Here is an 18,805-nt window from a genome sequence, read left to right on the forward strand (position 1 = left end):
TCGTAACGACTTTACAAGCGATGTCATGTTCTCCAACTGGTGGAAAAAAGTCAAATCAAGGTTTGAGGTTTTTGAATGCATTGAAGTAAAGATTTATATCTTCACCTTGTAGAATAACAAGCTCAAACGTAAGATTTAAGTATGATGTAACATGGTGAAAAAGCACATTATTACATATGACCTGTTTTAGAAATTAGAAAGTTGACTAAACATCCGTGTGCATCAAAGTGGAGACGGGGAGAGCTGATTGTGTCCTCGGCGACACCTGCAGCAGGTTCTTGTAGGAAGGAGGTGCTGCGAGGCGAGAGACTCTTTCATGTTGAGTGGAGGTTATTTGTGTTAATAGGCGGCGGCGGCCCCTCTGAGGAGACGGTGACAGGATCAAACAGGGTGCTCCACCGTCAGCTGTCTAGTAAGTGACACTAACTGATCAAATATATACGCAAAACAATGAGCCCCATTATGTCATGCACAACTGCTTTGGATCTGAGATTTGAGATGAAGAATAAAACTCTAAATTTATGTTAGTAGTCTTTCATTTCTTTTGATGAGTCGGGGAGATGCACGTCGCATCATTAAAGATGATGTTTTCCTCTCTTAAAGTGGCTGTTTCATCTCCTATAAAGCTAATTGCAGCCTAGATGAGAACTGTCAGTAAAAGCGCCTTTATTATAGGCCGGAGGCAGGGGGGACATCATTTCAGCGTTACACACTTCCTGTGTTTTAGGGACGTGAGCCAACACCCTACCTGAGGGCTTCGAGCCAGACGAGCGCTCCTCACATCCACCTTCACTAGACGCCTTTCGATTGTTCATTGATGAGAAAATCAAAGTTCTACATATAAATCCTAAACCCAGACAAGCGTTTTGTTTTTGTTTTCCTCTCTCAGTATCCCTCTATGCCGGTCTGACCCAGCACCCCGCGGTACAAAGAACTGCATTGTGGGGGTTACACAGCGGGGCAAAGCAGCTGCACTGGACAGTGGCTGACTTCACTGGCAATAGCCGGCACCCCAACAAAGGCCACTGTGAAGCCCAGTCCACACGAGTGAATACATAAACCACCTCATGCATCTTTCAACCGGCAGCATCTGCAAAGACCCCTTCACAAAGAGCACATTTATCACAACAATAAAACGACGTGTTAGTGTACGGTTGGTGTACAGTCGGGGATGCATGTCTGTAAAATGGTTTTTATCTCTCTCCAGATGAGAAATGTGGGTTTAAATAGCTTGATTTATTATTAGAGAATGTGCTCTGCACCAAGAAACACAATATTCTGTAACTTTTTTCTGAATGGCATTTTGTTTTAATTGGATGATTTAAAACTACAAAGAAACTGAAAACATCTAAAAGGATGGGAAAGATGTGTACCAAAGGTCTGAACTCGCCATTATACTGTTGTGGTTCCAGCAAACTTAAATCATATATTTGTAGTTGTCAATCAATTCCACAAAAAGCCCAAAAGCAACAAATTTCTAATAAAACTGCTGTTGGGCTTTTAATTTGAAATAATGCAGGTGTGCAAGTGTCGAGTGTATTAATGCAGCAACTGACAGAACGAACGGTTGCGGATCATAACGAGGCTTCAAGTTGATTTTGTGAATCAATTAATACATTTTCAATGTAATTATGAGGAATTTGACTGTTTATTTTGTTTTAATTGGCTCTTTTCAATGAGATTCACTTTGGATCTTCAAACAGGTAAAATATGTATGAATCTCAAGCGGATCAATAAAACTGAAAAATAGATTACTTTCTGCCTTTCCAGTTTGTTTGTGGCTCCCTACTTTAAAATCAGGTCACAAATAGAGTATTTAATTGGATTTTTTTTTTTTAAGAGTTAATTTAAGGTTAATAACAAAGTTAGCAACGGTTGCTCAAACACGTGTAAATAGTGCATTTGTTGGGGATTCTTGTGATTGGCAGATTTGGTAACTAATTACAGGGATAGCAGTAAGAACCTACAGCAGCCATGTCACCCTGCGCAACAGTGTGGCCCGTGTTTATCTGCACAACAATGGAGGTCTGAGGAATGAGCTATATCAGGCTTTGGTCATCTTTTCTAGTAGCATCAATGCTCTTTTCATGACACGTTGACAAAAAGAAAACTACAGAATATAACCAGGTTTGTCTTTAAATCCAAACAGGGCGCCCACAATTCCTCCTAAAAACCACTCTGACCGAGTGTTTAACCGTCTGAAGAGGAAAAGCTTCATTAGAACCTCTCAGGAACAGTCTAAACAATCTGAACTTTGAGCATAAACACCCAAATGGTACGAAAGCCAAGATAAGGACTGGCGTGTCTTGTCCTCGTCTGACTCACTTCTCTGGGTTTTTCCACTCGGACACGATGAGAGTCGTGTCGCTGCGCCGCTTCGGTTCTGACACTGCTGTTGTTTTTTAAAGAGTTTGGCACTGAGGGAGTCGCAAGAGACAGAGGGATGGAGTCACTGTTGTTTCTGTTTCAGATAGAGTCGCAGAAGGAGGAGGGAGGGGGAAGGAGGCGGGGGGGGGGGGGTGCAGGTTGTGAAAAACAGCAGGTTTCTCCATTGCTCTGGGCGCGTCTCTAATGACTTCCAGACCTTTACTCTCATACAGTCTCCTGTGTCTAGACTGCAGCTCTCCATCGTGGCCTCCCAGTTGCTCACGCTCTCCCAGGTCAGCCCCTCCGAAAACACCCCCCCACCCCCACATATATATACACACATGCACACACACCACCCCTATCCCCCCCTCCCCTCCATCCCCCCCACCCAGAGCCCTCCATCCTCTCAGAAAACTACAGGCATTTTAGAGCAGGAAGACACTGCTGCTTTCATCCCCTCCACGAGGACTCGGCCTCAAAGCATCTCAGCCTCTAATGAGGACTTTGAGATCGTGGCTGGTTTTTGTTTGCTTTTTGTGTTGTTGTTTTATTACTTTCTGTTTGGTTTTGTGTCATGACTGCATCCTCTGTGGCTCCGAGTGCAACGGGAAATCACAGCTTCCAGGGAAAGACAAACTTTGTAGATCTGCTAATTGGGCATGACAGAGCTGATTAATGGCAGAGCGGCCGGTCTCCCTTCTATCAGTATAGAACATCTGATTGTTTTCTGTAGTTTGCTGTGGTGAGCCAAATAAATCTAGCAGCTGATCAATCTCAGGCTGTTAGCAGACAACTGTTTTTAGAGCTGGTTTGAAGGGATCAGGTGCTAACATATTAGCATACTCGATACGGGAAAAGATGTTTTTTAAAAATCGACCATCAATTTCTGCAACAATTTCTCACTTGAATACGTCACCTGTTGATTATTCACATAATTCCCACGTTGTAAAAAGATCATATTCTGCACTGACAGGCTATAGATGTTATATGAATGTAGAATGAGTCAGCATTTTCTTTTGGTAGATAAAAGTTTTGTTTGTTTAAAGTAGTCTTGGATCTTGGTAAAGTGAAACAAACAAAAAAATGTTTTACAGCTGATTGTCTTTCTCTAGTAATTATGTGAACTTTTATATAAATATTTGGAATAATGGATCCATTGTTCTCTACTTGCATCTGCACTAAAACATCGTTTTTTTTATGTTCCTCATGAAAACCACTTCGACGTTCGTGCATTTTAGTGACGTAACTTCTCAACCTACAAGACAGAGGTCGCTCTACGTTGTACTTATATATACAGTGGTGTGAAAAAGTGTTTGCTCCCTTCCTGATTTCTTATTTTTTTGCATGTTTGTCACACTTAAATGTTTCAGATCATCAAACAAATTTAAATATTATTCAAAGATAACACAAGTAAACACAAAATGCAGTTTTCAAATGAAGGTTTTTATTATTAAGGGAGAAAAACAATCCAAACCCACATGGCTCTGTGTGAAAAAGTGTTTGCCCCCTAAACCTAATAACTGGTTGGGCCACCCTTAGCAGCAACAACTGCAATCAAGCGTTTGTGATAACTTCCAATGAGTCTTTTCCAGCTGTGGAGGAATGTTGGCCCACTCATCTTTACAGAGTTGTTGTAATTCAGCCACATTGGAGGGTTTTCCAGCACCAACCTCCTTTTTAAGGTCATGCCACAGCATCTCAATAAGATTCAGGTCAGGACTTTGACTAGGCCACTCCAAAGTCTTCATTTTGTTTTTCTTCATCCATTCAGAGGTGGACTTGCTGGTGTGTTTTGGATCATTGTCCTGCTGCAGAACCCAAGTTGGCTTCAGCTTGAGGTCACGAACAGACGGCCGGACGTTCTCCTTCAGGATTTTTTGGTAGACAGTAGAATTCATGGTTCCATTTATCACAGCAAGTCTTCCAGGTCCTGAAGCAGCAAAACAGCCCCAGACCATCACACTACCACCACCATATTTTACTGTTGGTATGAGGTTCTTGTTCTGAAATGCGGTATTACTTTTACGCCAGATGTAATGGGACACACACCTTCCAAAAAGTTGAACTTTTGTCTCGTCAGTCCACAGAGTATTTTCCCAAAAGTCTCGGGGATCATCGAGATGTTTTCTGGCAAAAATGAGACGAGCCTTAATGTTCTTTTTGCTCAGCGGTGGTTTTGGTCTTGGAACTCTGCCATGCAGCCATTTTTGCCGAGTCTCTTTCTTATGGTGGAGTCATGAACACTGACCTTAACTGAGGCAAGTGAGGCCTGCAGTTCTTTGGATGTTGTCGTGGGGTCTTTTGTGACCTCTCGGATGAGTCGTCACTGCTCTCTTGGGGTAATTTTGGTCGGCCGGACGCTCCTGGGAAGGTTCACCGCTGTTCCATGTTTTCTTCATTTGTGGATAATGGCTCTCACTGTGGTTCTCTGGAGTCCCAAAGCTTTAGAAATGGCTTTAGAACCTTTTCCAGACTGATAGATCTCAATTACTTTCTTTCTAATTTGTTCCTGAATTTCTTTGGATCTCGACATGATGTCTATCTTTTGAGGATCTTTTGGTCTACTCCACTTTGTCAGGCAGGTCTTATTGAAGTGATTTCTTGATTGAGAACAGGTGTGGCAGTAATCAGGCCTGGGTGTGGCTGGAGAAATTGAACTCAGGTGTGATAAACCACAGTTAAGTTATGTTTTAACAGGAGGGGCAAACACTTTTTCACACAGGGCCATGTGGGTTTGGATTGTTTTTCTCCCTTAATAATAAAAACCTTCATTTAAAAACTGCATTTTGTGTTTACTTGTGTTATCTTTGACAAATATTTAAATTTGTTTGATGATCTGAAACATTTAAGTGTGACAGACATGCAAAAAAATAAGAAATCAGGAAGGGAGCAAACACTTTTTCACACCACTGTATATATATACTGCAGTTCAGCATCACAGTGGTTGTTGTCTGTTTTATTGTTACATATTTATACTTTTCTTGTTTTATCTTTATATTTTGCACACCGTGGGACTGTGAGAAACAATATTTCGATCTCTCTGTATGTCTTATGGTGGATTGATGATAAACTTGACTTTAACTTTGACAAAGCTCCACGCGCTGCTTTATTCTGGACCCGCTGCAGTATTCTTGAATTACATCGTGAAGTATTGGACCAAACTATTGGACAATAATTGTTTGCATAACACTCAGCTATAAAGTAAAAATACTTTCTGCCTGACATGCCCTTATTTATCAAAGGAGGTGAGCAGGAGGAGAAATCACAGAGTTGACTGAGCAAAAATTTGGTGGAGTAACATCTCTGCACTAGATGTGAAGAAATAACTATCCTAAACTCACTGGACTGGTGGTGCATATATATATATATATATATATAATAATAATAATATATTGATCTAAATATACTGTGAAGTACTTCCTCTCCGAACCCCATCTATCCATCTCTGTATAGTTTACTGTCAGCTAAAATGTATTCTGCTGCGCTTGTCAGCTGCAGCCGGATCATAAGAAGAAGCGTGATTTATTAGGATTCAAACTTTTGGAGCATTAAAACTCGGCGTGTTTGAAAGACTTACAAACATCAGGCTCTTCGTCAGAGCCGTCGGGGCAGTCCTTCTCCCGATCGCAGCGCCAGCCCTTCGAGATGCACGTCACCCCATCTTTGCACACAAACTGCTTCGGGCTGCAGCTCCTCGGGGCTGAAAACAGACACAAAGGTAAAAAGTGAAAAAAACAAATGGAAAGATTTGTGAGAGGAAAAGCAGCTCCACTTGTGTCGGTGATCTTTATTTGCTGAGGTCTCATTAGCAAGCAGAATCTGTTGTGTGCCGAGTCAATAGTCGCCCTCACTGGCCTTAATTAGGTTCTGGAAAGATTCTGCTTTGATGAAGGGGAATAGATAAACACACAAAAAACAAAACACACACACACACACACACACACACACACACACACACACAGGAGAAGCTTTCCATAAACTTTGCTGAAACTACATATCCAGGTCAGCGTTCCCAGGCCGATGGCAGCGATGCAGCAGGTCTGGAGGATATCAAAGAACATCCTGTTCGGTGTGTTGCGCCCCCCCCCCCCCTCCTCCACCTCCACCCCTCTATCACCCGCTTCCCCTTTCGATCCAAAACAGCCCACTCCAGCCACAGCCGAACGGATATATTCAAACCCACACTCATTCAAGTCCTCAAAACACACACACACACACACACACACACACACACACACACACACACACACACACACACACACACACACACACAGGAAAAAAAGCTGAGTCATTCAGGGGAGGCTTGAGGTGAGCCGGGCTCGATGCAACACCTCACTGCTGAGGGGTGACTTGTCTTATTTAGCACTGCTGTCAGGGGGTGGGGGGGTGGGGGGGGTGAAAGACTGCTGTGTCTTCATCTATTTCAGTGCAGCTAAAAGACAACATGACACCTGACGAACAGGTGACAAAAGAAAATAAAGGAAACATGTATTCTCGGTATGTTGACTGTAAGATGTAAACACTGACCTAAGCCTTGGAGCCGTGTTTCATTCAGCAGGTACTCGGCTGCAACTGCAACGGAAAGAAAAGAAAAGAAAAGAAAAGAAAAGAAAAGAAAAGAAAAGAAAAGAAAAGAAAAGAAGGGATTAATGGAGACTTAGACGGAGACAGCACTAGTGAATTGTCCTCCATTTTGCGTGCACATTCATTTACAAACATCTCTTGTAAAACTGAACCGACTGGATTTATTGTTGCCAGTCTTGAGGAGTTGAATGCAAAAAATAAATTTGTATTTGTTACGTCATTAAAAAATAAATTACAGAAGTATATTTTAATATTCTTCATCAGCAGGAGGAATAACATTCAACATAAACACATAAATATACATAACTTTGTGAAACTCAACCCCGAGACTAAAGGTGCATTCAAACTAGTCTTCACACACACGTGCTGCTTCCTTGTGGATCAACACACCGCAGGCTTCAGTTTCAGGCTGTTTATCGCAGTCGAAGCTTTACAGCACTGAAGTACTTATAAGAAAATTATACTTTACTGTTAGTTTTTATTGATGAGGCTCAACAGCAGGCGACATGTCATACTGTGGCTGTACATTAGCATGGTGATAAATCATTAGCATAATACAAGAAAGTAATTGAGCTGCCTTTCATGAAGCGCTATTGTTCTAAATTTTTATTATTCATTAAAATAATATGAATTAAGAAAAACAGCATTTGACTGAGAGCGGAAACAGGAAACCTCAACGTGAATTTTACTCGTTGATATTTCAGTGTTTCAATATTCATCGGCGATTGATGATGGGGGTTTTTTTTCGATCATTTGAGTTCGTGCCTTTTCTTTGGCAAACAGTTTTCTGGCAGCTGTTATTGATGTCATTGAGTTCAATTCAATTCAGTTGAATTTTATTTGCATTGCGCCGAATCCCAACATAATTCAATCAGGGCGCGTTAACAGCAGTATTACAGAGAGAAACCCAACGAGTTCCTCTGATCGTGAGGATTTGGTCATTACGTTGAACATCAGCGGTCTTTGGAGGTTTTTCTTCCAACATCTTTGGTAACGTTGCCTCTCTGAATCAACCCTTCCTCCTCAGCCCGCCGGCATGACCAATCATTTACATGTTTACTGTTATTTCAGTGTCGAGTAAAGACGGATTTCTGTAAGTCAGCGACTTGGGTTGAAAATATAAAAGCCCTGCACCACAAATGGGTGGATGTTGGCCGTGCTCTAACTTGTGGATTATTTTGGCATACGGTGTGACGAAGGAGCCCTGGTGGGGGAGAGGGGGTGGAGGGGGAGCATGAGATAGAGCAGGGGTGGATGATGGGATGAAGCAGGATAAACAGGATGACTGTATTTACATGTAGAGCTAGCCTCCAAAGTCCAGCGGCGAAAGGAATCTCGAAGTGGGGCTCAACCTAAATACCATGAATTCAGCCTGACATATTGCAGCACATTCACACACACACACTCCCCACTTCTCCCCGCGATCATTGTGTGTGTGTGTGTGTGTGTGTGTGTGTGTGTGTGTGTGTGTGTGTGTGTGTGTGTGTCTTTTTCTCTCTCTCTCACAAGGTTATGAATTATTCATAAATTGCAACCAGGCTTGCGATAAAGCATTTCCTCTTTGCTTCTCATTCCACTTCTTTGCTGTGCAAGAGCATGTTTATTTGTTTGTTTGTTTACAGGTATCAACTCCACGCCAGAGGAGGCGGCTGGTTGCGTCTATTGTCTGTTGTTTATTTAGACGCTGACATGCTCCAACCCGACATGCCGTTAACTCCACGTCCAATAACGGCTGCGGGAGGAGTTCACGCCCACCTCCGACTCGGCCGCAAGCTGCTGCTGCTGCTGCTGCTGCTGGCGGGCGGAGGAGGACGGAGGTCGAGAGTGGAGCTCGCTGAAGGTGAAGCCGTGGAAGGGAAAAGGTAGAGAGGGAAGAGTGGAGACAAAAGGCCATGTTCACACCCGCCATGGAAGTCAGTCTCAGGTCATCCAATCCCAAACACAAAATATACAGTCACAAATAATTAGAACGGTTTTCTCTTTGGCCGTTTCTTTCTTCTCTTCCCACAGACTTTATTTTTCATTCCAAGTGGCAGATCGTGATTAACAATGAATGACATTTTGCGGTTTCTTTGTACAAACAACACAAATGAAATCATTTTACTTGGATGGTAAATCAGAAACAAAATTTATAATTGCAGTAAATGAAGTGCAGTGAAGGTTTTCTTGCCACTGAGTTCCCAAATCGATTAAATTCTAATTCACAAGGTCGATTTGATTTTTGTTTCGATATCAATTGCATATATTTAGTTTTACCAATTTTTCTTGGATATGAAGAACTGATTCTGTAAATTGTACAAAGAACCCTCTAACATAGTGCATTATTAAAAATCTCAATGTTTACATTAAGAATAAACCCCAAAGCAGTTACATTAATGCATCTTTTATTCAACAACAACAACAAGATACTCTTTCTTCCTGGTATAAGCCCCGCCCACTGAAGCCACATATACACGTGATTAGAATCTCATTGGCTATACAAAGCGTCAATCATCGCCAGTGTGACTTCCGACTGGCTGGATCTGCTCGATACAGACTCTAATTGGCTGTTGTAGGCTGAAGACAGGATATGGAAGCTCCTATTGGCTCAGTGAGATGTCAATCAAACCAGCAGCATAAAGACACTATCTGACTTTACTGCTCACACTGTAGGAAACTATGAAGGCCTGCCAGGACGTTTTGTGTGTATTATTGACGTAATAATGTGTTTTGGACTAAATACTTTACTGGGTTGGATTTACTGGACCTTTGCTGACTGAACCAGACCGTTGGGATTTTGATGGATCGTTTCTGGACGGTGAGACTTTGTTTGTTCAGTGGTGGTCTGACAAAGCGGTTTACAGAACCGGCTTAAAATGGGTCATATCATTCGAATCAGAAGAATCTCTGCTCTCCACAGACCTCTCACATGAGTCCACACATTAAATTTAGCGCTGGAGGCGAGGAAGTCGTTAAAACTCAAATGTCATGTGGCCAAAAGATCGATCTGAGATTATTCAAGTGAAGATCGATTTGAATCGGAAATATTTTTTTTTAAGCCCAGCCCCATAGAACAGACATCTTGCAGAAGCATTATAAAGGTATATTTGCGTGTCAGGTGAGGTATAACCTTCTGATCTCTAGAAACAAATGTTGAAACCCGTTATAATTTCAGCCGTGAAAGCCGTCAGCGGGTGAGTCTGGATTTGTCTGGTTCTGTATCCAGGTTTAAGCAGAATAAATGAAAGCTGTACTCCAGAGAAAAGAGAAGCAAAAACGTAAACAGATGGCGCAGGGTGACATAAGAGAGCGAATTAGATGGGGTTGCAGCCATGAGAGCAAATGGAGAGTGGGTAGTGAACTACAACTGGTAGGGGGGCAGGGCCCTCTCAGCTGGGGACGGGCCCGGAGATCTGAGAACAGACTGAGCTGGGACGTTGAGACGGGATGGAGGAATGTCACACATGCTATCAATGAGCTGCCTGTGTGTTTACCAAAGCGGAGGCTGTGTGAAAATGCTTTGGGTCGCCGCCATTTGGGCCGCATTACAAATCCACTGCCCTCCGCACCCAGGCACTGTCTGCTGCTCCTCCAAGATGAGCCCCGTCTGGTCGGGAGGAAGACTCCTCTCCTCTCCTGAGGCAAACACAAGCCTCGCCCCCAGCCACAGCACCATTTCCTCCAAACACCCACAGCAAAGCTATAAATAAGTTGGAGGCTTGCCCTCTGAGATCAACCAGGGCACTACAAAGCTCCAGCAGACACTGAGGCTGCAGCCTCATCGCACCACTCAGCAGAGGTTGAGGGGGAAGGCGGGCATAAAAGACTGTCAACAGAGGTGCTGAAAGAAAGCTCGAGCGGTTTCAAAGATGGCCGTGTAAGGAGACCTTCCTTCCACTGGACAGACGCAATCTGAGCGTCCATGAGCAGGACCTTTTGTAGCAGCTCCAAGGCCGCCGGTCTGTAACTAACCGAGTGTCATGACCTCCCATGGACAAACCCGGATTTACCGATTAGTAAACAAGATGGAGAGTCTGCAGCTGTGAGGTTGAACTTTGGTACAACACTGCTTGCTTTATCAACCTGATGATAAGTAAATCTAAAGTTTATGGGCTTAGCTTAGCGTGTTAGCATGCTATCATTTGCTTATTGAAACTAGACACAAAGTACAGCTGAGGCTGATGGGAAAGTCATGAGTATTTGGCCATAGACTGGATATAAAAGGGGACAGGTCTGAAAAATGAGGCCGATGCAGAAGTTCCTTCAGCTGCAATACCACCGAGTGCCCCTAGGGGTCGGCTCCAAAAAGCCTCCGGCTCCATAGACTCCCATTCAACTTCTCTCTCTTATTCGTTTTCTGGAGTTCCATCTGAAAATAATCCCGTAATTAATTAGAAAATAAGCCTCAAAAAGACCTGTTTTTGGGGAGCGTGTCTGTTTGATTGACAGGCCTGTGGAGCAGTCAGGTTTCGGCTATCGGGTGGAGGGATGTCGTATCATTGGGTTTCCAATCAGATCAGTCAGATCCACTGCTTGCTCCTCCCCCAGCTCGTCCAAATATGGCCAATCATGATTGTTGAGACATTTAACTCCAAACTACAAATATCAGAAGAAGTAAAATTCAAGAAAAATACATTTAACAGTTGTTGAGATTCTGAGTCTGCACCGGTGTGTTGAACTGACCGAGCCGCTGCCATGCTCATTTGTGGAATACTATTTTGCATGAACACCGTGAATGATTAGTTGAATGTTATCACACAACCCTGGAATCTACCTGGCTCTGTAGAAATTGGATTTTCCATGACGTTTTTTTTCTGCAATGTCAGTAAGACTAATGTGAAATATTGTGTATTTTGATAATGTATTTTGTTCTTACATAAAGTTAATGACAGCATCTGCTTTCCTTTACAACTGTACATACAACCAAACTTCGGGAAGCTACAGCTGCTCTGATTTCAGGAGGTGATGTTCTCTGGCTGCCGAGGCTTCGTTACTGCTACCGAGTCATCCAGAACTACTGAGCATAATAAAGCTGGCAGGCAGCAGAAAAGCACCAGGTGGGTGTGTTGGCTCAAGCAAATGCATAGTGAAGTTATCTAAAATGCTCACAGAGTGTTGAAATGTCTGATGGGAAATGTACCGAGTTTAGTCTACTGAAGACTGCGTGTTCTCGCACAAATAAAATACTTACTTCGATGGTTTCTCAAGTGGAGAAAATGCTTCTGTTATCCCGGATTCTTTTCAGTGCTGTGCAAGATAAAGCTTCATTACGTTTTCAAATATTTTGGAGAGGGGAGGTTTATCTGAGGGCAAGATAAACAACTCGAGTTGAGCGGAATCAATCTCAACCCTGACGCCCACTTGGCAAAACCTTGATTTGCACTTTATCTTTACTAGGAGCCACAGACTCGGAAAAAACCAGCAACACAGCTAGTTTAACATTGAATCAAAATAAAAGATGAGATATGCTGCAGGGCATCAATGATAAACAACTCAGATAACGCAATCATATTGGTGTTTTTTTTCTCAGAAACTCCAACCCCCACGCAGACAATACCCGATGAACTTCCTGTCGAAACTGAGACGACACAACATCAACTTTGGCCTGTAATTGGACAGCAAACAGCCACAAGAAAAATGAGGGAATTCATGCAGGACAGAGAAGGGGACACGGGTTTATTTTGTCGACCTTCTGACTGACCTACGGTTCTGCTAAGAACCAAAAATGAGGGAAGAGCATGTTGGCCTGTTTGGCTGCGGCCTGCCACCTCTTCATCCACCTCCACAGCCGAGGCAGGAACACTTCAGGGTTTTGTAATGGAAGAGAGTGAGAAGAAGGGAGAGGGAGGGAAAAAAAGTTTTCCAATTTGTCATGTTACAAAACAGAGAAAAAGAGGCCCCGGCGGCTGTGCCTCTTAAATAAACCTTTCCGGCAGGGTTTGGAGGAGCTGTAAAAGTCTAGTCAGTGGTGACCAAATGGGATAGGAGAGAACAAAAATTCAGACGGTAATTAAATACAGATTAGCACCAAGAATAGAGCACAAAAAATGTTCACGTTTAAATCACCACATCCACGTTTAAAAAAAATTAAATACAAAAGAGGGCGTGGCGACACTTCTGAGTGGACACCGTTTATAAAACTATATAAAAGTGTTCGTAGCTTCCGGGTCTGAAAAATAAGGCCAAAGCAGAAGTGCCTTAATCTGCAATACCACCGAGTGCCACTAGAGGTCGGCTCCAAAAAGCCTCAGTTGCCATAGACTCCCATTCAACTTCTCCATTCAAATTCTAAGTGAATAAAATGTGTCCATCAGTGATCTCAGTGTTGTTAGCTAAAGTCACTCCTTCTTATTAGTTTTCTGGTGGTCCATCTGAAAATAATCCCTCATTAATTCGCAAATAAGCTTAAAAAGCTTTTTGGGGGGGGGGGCGTGTCTGTTTGATTGACAGGCTTGTGGTGCAGTCAGGTTACAGCTATCGGTGGGCAGGGCATAGTATCGCCCGGTTTCCAATCAGATCAGTCAGATCCACCGCTGGCTCCTCCCCCAGCTCGTCCAAATATGGTCACTTCCTGCTCCGAACCAAACTCGCAAGATGGCGACTCGAAGCTTCAAAACGATCCCAAACAAACGGGTGACGTCACTGTTGGCCGTCGCTTGGTGCACACTCGCTCGGCTGTTCACCTTATGGCTCGACATGCAATTCAGTCATACTTTGAAGCCATGTTTTGTGCGCTCCTTTGACAGTCTGTGTTTGTAAGTCCTTGTAAGTGCGAGTCACGCACGAACTTAGAGGCTGAGGAGAGCTAACAACAGGACCGTGGGCACGTCGGACAATAGCTGGCAAGTGAAACGGGGCTTCGTTGTGCGGTCAATAACAACCTGCCTTCCACCGTTTGCTTTTTACAGGTCAGATCTAAACAAAAACTCAGTCGGTCTCCTTTGTGATATCGCAAGGCAGAACACATTAGGTTAAGCAGAGTAATCAAATGTGAACTTAATTAAGAGCTATTTGGATGTCTGGCTGAGATTTCACCACGTCTCAACCCCGCAGTGGTAATCAGCCGTGACAGCTATTTGTACTCTGGACTCGGCGTTGGAGCAGCGAGGGAGGGAGGAGGCCGCGACCTCCTTCACTTCCACATAAGGATTAAATCGAAGTCAGCAGCGGAGTGGGGACGAAGCAGAACAACCACAAGGTGCGATGCATCGTTATCAACTCAGTCAGCGTAGACAAATCCCCGTGCTGCAGCGCCACCAGAGCGCACGCTGTACGGAGCAGCAGAGGGGGAATAATGATAATTAAGCCTGCTTAGTATGCTGCCGGGGGAAACATATTAAAGAAGATTATATGAAATTCTTTAGTGCCTTTTCATAAGACCAGTACAAATTTCAAGTCCCAGTGTGACGCATGAGTTCCATGTACCCAGACGAAATTGTGTAGAATGTGTTTTCACATTGGGGAGGGGAGAAGGGGGGCGGGGGGGGGGGGGGGGTAATGCAAGAAATACAAAGACACAGAGGGAAAAGATGAGGCCGTTGGGGAGATTAACGTTTTCCTCAGACGTAGACTATTATCTAAGTTATAAAGACAAACTCTCCATGACTACAATTACGATATATTAGCTTAACATCCCACGAAAAATCTACTTTCATGGCCTCTATCATTTCTGTAAACGTCAGCGAACTCGTAAACAACTCGAGGCTTAGAGAGAACTTTCAGTTTGTGAATACCACAAGAGGGCGCCGTTCAGATGGACTCGTCTTGTGTACAAGGTGAATACGACCTCATTTTAACGCTGCATAAGACTTATAGCACTGTCGTATACAGTATGTCTTTAAATATGTGTGCAAAAAGACAGCATCTGTTAGCTTAGCTTAGCATAAAGACTGGACACCAAGGGAAAGCACTAGCCTGTCTCTGTAGAACGGTAGAACAACCTCCCTAACAGATCCTCTGCTAAGCTATGATCTTTAGGGCTGCTGTTCATTGGGTTTTTGTTACGTAGGATAACATCTGTTCTTATAACCCTGTTACCCAGAATGCCAAACTTTTCCTTTAAGAAATTTCAGCCATTGTTATGAACGGTTCAGCAAATTCAACACACACATGAAGCTCCATCACAGCGAGCCTACTTCATGTGACGAAACAAAGATTCTCTGGGACACTTGCAAAATATGTCCCATGCCGTGTTGATGTGCGTGTCGGATAATAATAGTGAAGTAAACAGCCAACAATTTATTTCCAAGCGCACACACGCACGCACACACACACACACACACACACACACACACACACACACACACACACACACACACACACATTTGAGTGTAGGAAATCTTTTACATGTGAAGATCCATAGTCTGAAAATTGTATCCAGCATGTTTTCCCTGTATTGACCCATAAACGTGTTTCCTCCATGCTTTGTGTGTGTGTGTGTGTGTGTGTGTGTGTGTGTGTGTGTGTGTGTGTGTGTGTGCGCGCGCGCGCGTGTGTGTGTGTGTGTGTGTGTGTGTGCGTGCGCGCGTGTGTGTGTGCGTGTGTGTGCGTGTGTGTGTGTGTGCGCGCGCTCAGGCTGAAGGCAGAAATAACAAACGTGGGTCCAACAAAGGTCATGTGAGAAGGTTTCTGCCGCAGAGTGAAGGGTGAATGCCTGCTTTAGGGATTAGAGTTACAATTAGGCTTGTGTTAAGGTTAGGGCTGGGTACTTTGTGTTTTGGATTAGAAGTTTGGAAATAAATCTAAATCACGGTGGTATGAATAGTGACCCTTTGGGGCTGACGGAGTCTGAGCGAGAGCGGCGCTGGAGATGTAGTGTTTGCACGAATCATACTGTGGAAAAGTTCACCAGGTTGGAGCTGCATAAACTCCCTAATGTACTTTAACAGGAAGCACTGCAGTGAAGCGTGTTAAGAGAAGAGAATTAATTCAAAATAGTCTGTTACACATTTATTCCTGTCAATAAATTAAATCCTCAAAGAGAAGCTTTAATGGTGAGTAAATGTATTTGTTTGTAGCCTGATGCTTAAAAATAGGCTGCTTTTTTAATTTACTTGTATCTGCTGGAGCAACCAAGGTTGAAATCATTTTAAAAACTAAACAAAAATCTCCTGCGGCTGGAAGTGAAACTCAATAATGTGTGCAAGAGACACATAATTGGAATTTATCAATAAACTGAATAAATTCAATTCTTTTTAATGCAGCAGCGACGTGGCCTCCGTGGTGCTTCACGTGAACTGCAAAGTCACGTGCAACATAAAATATCAGAGTCATCAATCCCGGAAGAAGTGACGCGGTTCAGATGATGACGAAACAAGGAGAGGTTTTTTTTCGGGTGGAAGATTCGATGCAGCGACGGACTCGGGTGCCGGAGACCAACGTTCACTTCCCGCTTCCAACCGGGACAGTCTACCACAATCGTGTTAACCGTTGCCATGACGACAAAAGGAAGTAGAACGCACAACGCAAAACAAAGTTCTAGTTGTAATATTAGATCGTAATCTTTCTGTAGCTCAAAATCTTTTTGTTTGTTTTAGGAAACGTATTTGAGGGTCGTTGACCAGTTGACTAGTTGTTGGAGGACTTGCTGGCTATATTTTGTTATCGCCAACAAACTCCTTGCAAGACCTGCAGAGATGACAGAACTGACCTCCCACAGACCTACGTGGCCTCTTGCAGACATGCGGGCGGACAGCATGGATGGGCCCGGACACAGCAGAGGGAGTTAAAGTTGGGTTTGCTGTTGGTGCCGAAGGGCTCGTGTTGACCTCAGCATGAAAGGCCGAACACGGATGTCTCCCAACTTTAAGGTTAAGTGACTCGATAAATAACAGAATATAACCAAAGACTGTCCGGTACGAAAACAACACTGCAAGGGTGGCAGAATTATACGATGTCCGAGTTTCAGACGGCGAGATGTTTATCAAGAGAATCGGCTTGTTACGATTGGTCAAACGTGGGCCGAAGGAGTCTCCAGACGAACCGGCACAGACTCTGCTCCTCCTGCTCGACCTCTACTGAGCTTCATACCGTCTTTCAGCTCATTGTTTTTGGTTTTCCTGTAACTTCAGTGATTTAGGTCACTCTCACTGCTCTCAGTGGGTTTTGTAAGCTGTTGGGAAAAAAAAATTCTAAAGAGCAAAACAGAAGGAGAGAAAGAGAGTCTTAAAGTTACACCTGCCAGGCGGCCAGAAACACAACTCCCAATAAATCAGAACGGCTGAGTACGAAAAGCTCTTATTGGTGTTTCACAACACTATTGATATCATTACTGTTCAATCTGTTCTATTATTAACCTTTTCATTATATCCACATTGCAGAAGATTATGTATTAAAAATCTCATTGCTTAAATCATTTCTGTAAAGCACTACGAGTCCCAATATGGACATTAAGGCATCAAACACGATCTGAGTGTTTGCAGAAGGGAAGTTGCAAAAACTCCAGCTAATTTTCAATTTGACATTTAGTCACTTTCCCCTATATTAGGTAACTTATTAAGCAATCTGCAACTCATCACTATTGACACAAATCCTGTTCCCTCATGAAACATCTTTAAAGCTACAGATCAGCACTTTTACATTTTAAGGAATGTTTGAAGCCAAACGAGTTTATCTGGTGTCTGGTGAGACGTTGCTGGAATAAAACACATACTGACCACATGGCTGATGAACTTACAGACGTGTTGGTGACATCCCCAGAGCAGGTTTCTGCTCATATTCTTTCTGAAAGGCCTCCAAACGCAGCAAGGAACTATCTTCCATCCCTAAATAGCTCCATCTAGATAGTGTATCTCAATCAGCAGGTCACCAGTTGAAAGTGGGTCACAGGGCTGTTCAGACAAGTTTGCCCACATGAACTCAGAACAGTGAGGCAAGAAAGATGTTAACTTTTACAAGAGTTTTACAAGAGTTTTACAAGAGTTTTACGCATTCATGAAAAATGTCTCTGTTGTATGAACATTTTTAATACAAGATGCCCACATCAGATCTCGCCCAAGGATGGCAGAAACCTGACTGCACAACAGGCCTGTCAATCAAACTGACACGCCCCCAAAAACAGCCTTATTTTCAAATTAATGAGGAATTATTTTCAGATGAACCGATGGAAAACTAATAAGAAGGAGTGACTTTAGCTAACAACACCGAGATAACTGGTGGACACATTTATTGACTTCATATTTGATGAGAGAAGTTGAATGGGAGTCTTTCTGGAGCCGACCTCTAGTGGCACTCGGTGGTATTGCAGCTCAAGACACTTCTGCATCGACCTAATTTTTCAGACCCGAAAGCTACGAACACTTTAAGATACAGTTTATAGTTACCACTCATACACTTGTAAACAACTTGTAAGCTCCAGGAGACGGTTAGCTTAACCTAGCCTGCAGCCCAGTATCGGGGGGGGGGGGGGGGGGGGGGGGGGGGGTCCTGTTGTCATCGGCTCATTAATTAGCGTTATAAATCTTGTTTGTTATCCGTGTCTCATCTTTAAGCTAAGCTAAGCTAACACATTGAACATACAGATACAAGAGTGGTCTCAAACCTCTCGGCACAACATTTTCAAAACGCCAAACTCTCCATTTAAGCTTCAAAATCCAATATTTTCTTTTTCCTAGAGCACAAGAGAACTTCGTCGTGACCGTTCGGCCACAGAAACCGTCGGTGCGACGATGTGACCGAGTTTTCCCCGACCTCCGAGTTGTTTTTCCTCAGGATAAGCTGCTCAGTTATGCAGTCGTGGCTGGTTTACAGTGTGTCATATAATGAGCTAATCTCAGCCAGATATTTATAGCAGATTTAAAATATACCCTTCGTCTGGTGTTTGCAGTAAACTGTTGCACAAGTGTAACACAAGGTGAGCAGCCACAAGGGTCCAACA

The 18,805-nt window shown here is 43.4% G+C and overlaps 1 protein-coding gene across 4 annotated transcripts in view; it reads right to left on the minus strand.

The window, feature by feature from the left end:
- The window catches only part of LOC138201866 (low-density lipoprotein receptor-related protein 1-like), a 101,506-nt gene that overhangs the window by 79,610 nt on the left and 3,091 nt on the right, over positions 1–18,805 (minus strand). For all 4 annotated transcript variants that reach the window (XM_069155404.1, XM_069155385.1, XM_069155394.1 and 1 more), the window contains exons 2-3: positions 6,895–6,939; positions 5,945–6,067 (exon numbers count right to left, since the gene is read on the minus strand). In XM_069155404.1, the coding sequence (XP_069011505.1) occupies positions 5,945–6,067; positions 6,895–6,939 (168 nt within the window). The remainder of the gene's footprint in view (positions 1–5,944; positions 6,068–6,894; positions 6,940–18,805) is intronic.

This window comes from Embiotoca jacksoni, unplaced genomic scaffold (genome assembly GCF_022577435.1).
Source record: "Embiotoca jacksoni isolate LCO1_2020_lvr unplaced genomic scaffold, fEmbJac1.0.p SCAF_1, whole genome shotgun sequence".
Taxonomy (NCBI): domain Eukaryota; kingdom Metazoa; phylum Chordata; class Actinopteri; family Embiotocidae; genus Embiotoca; species Embiotoca jacksoni.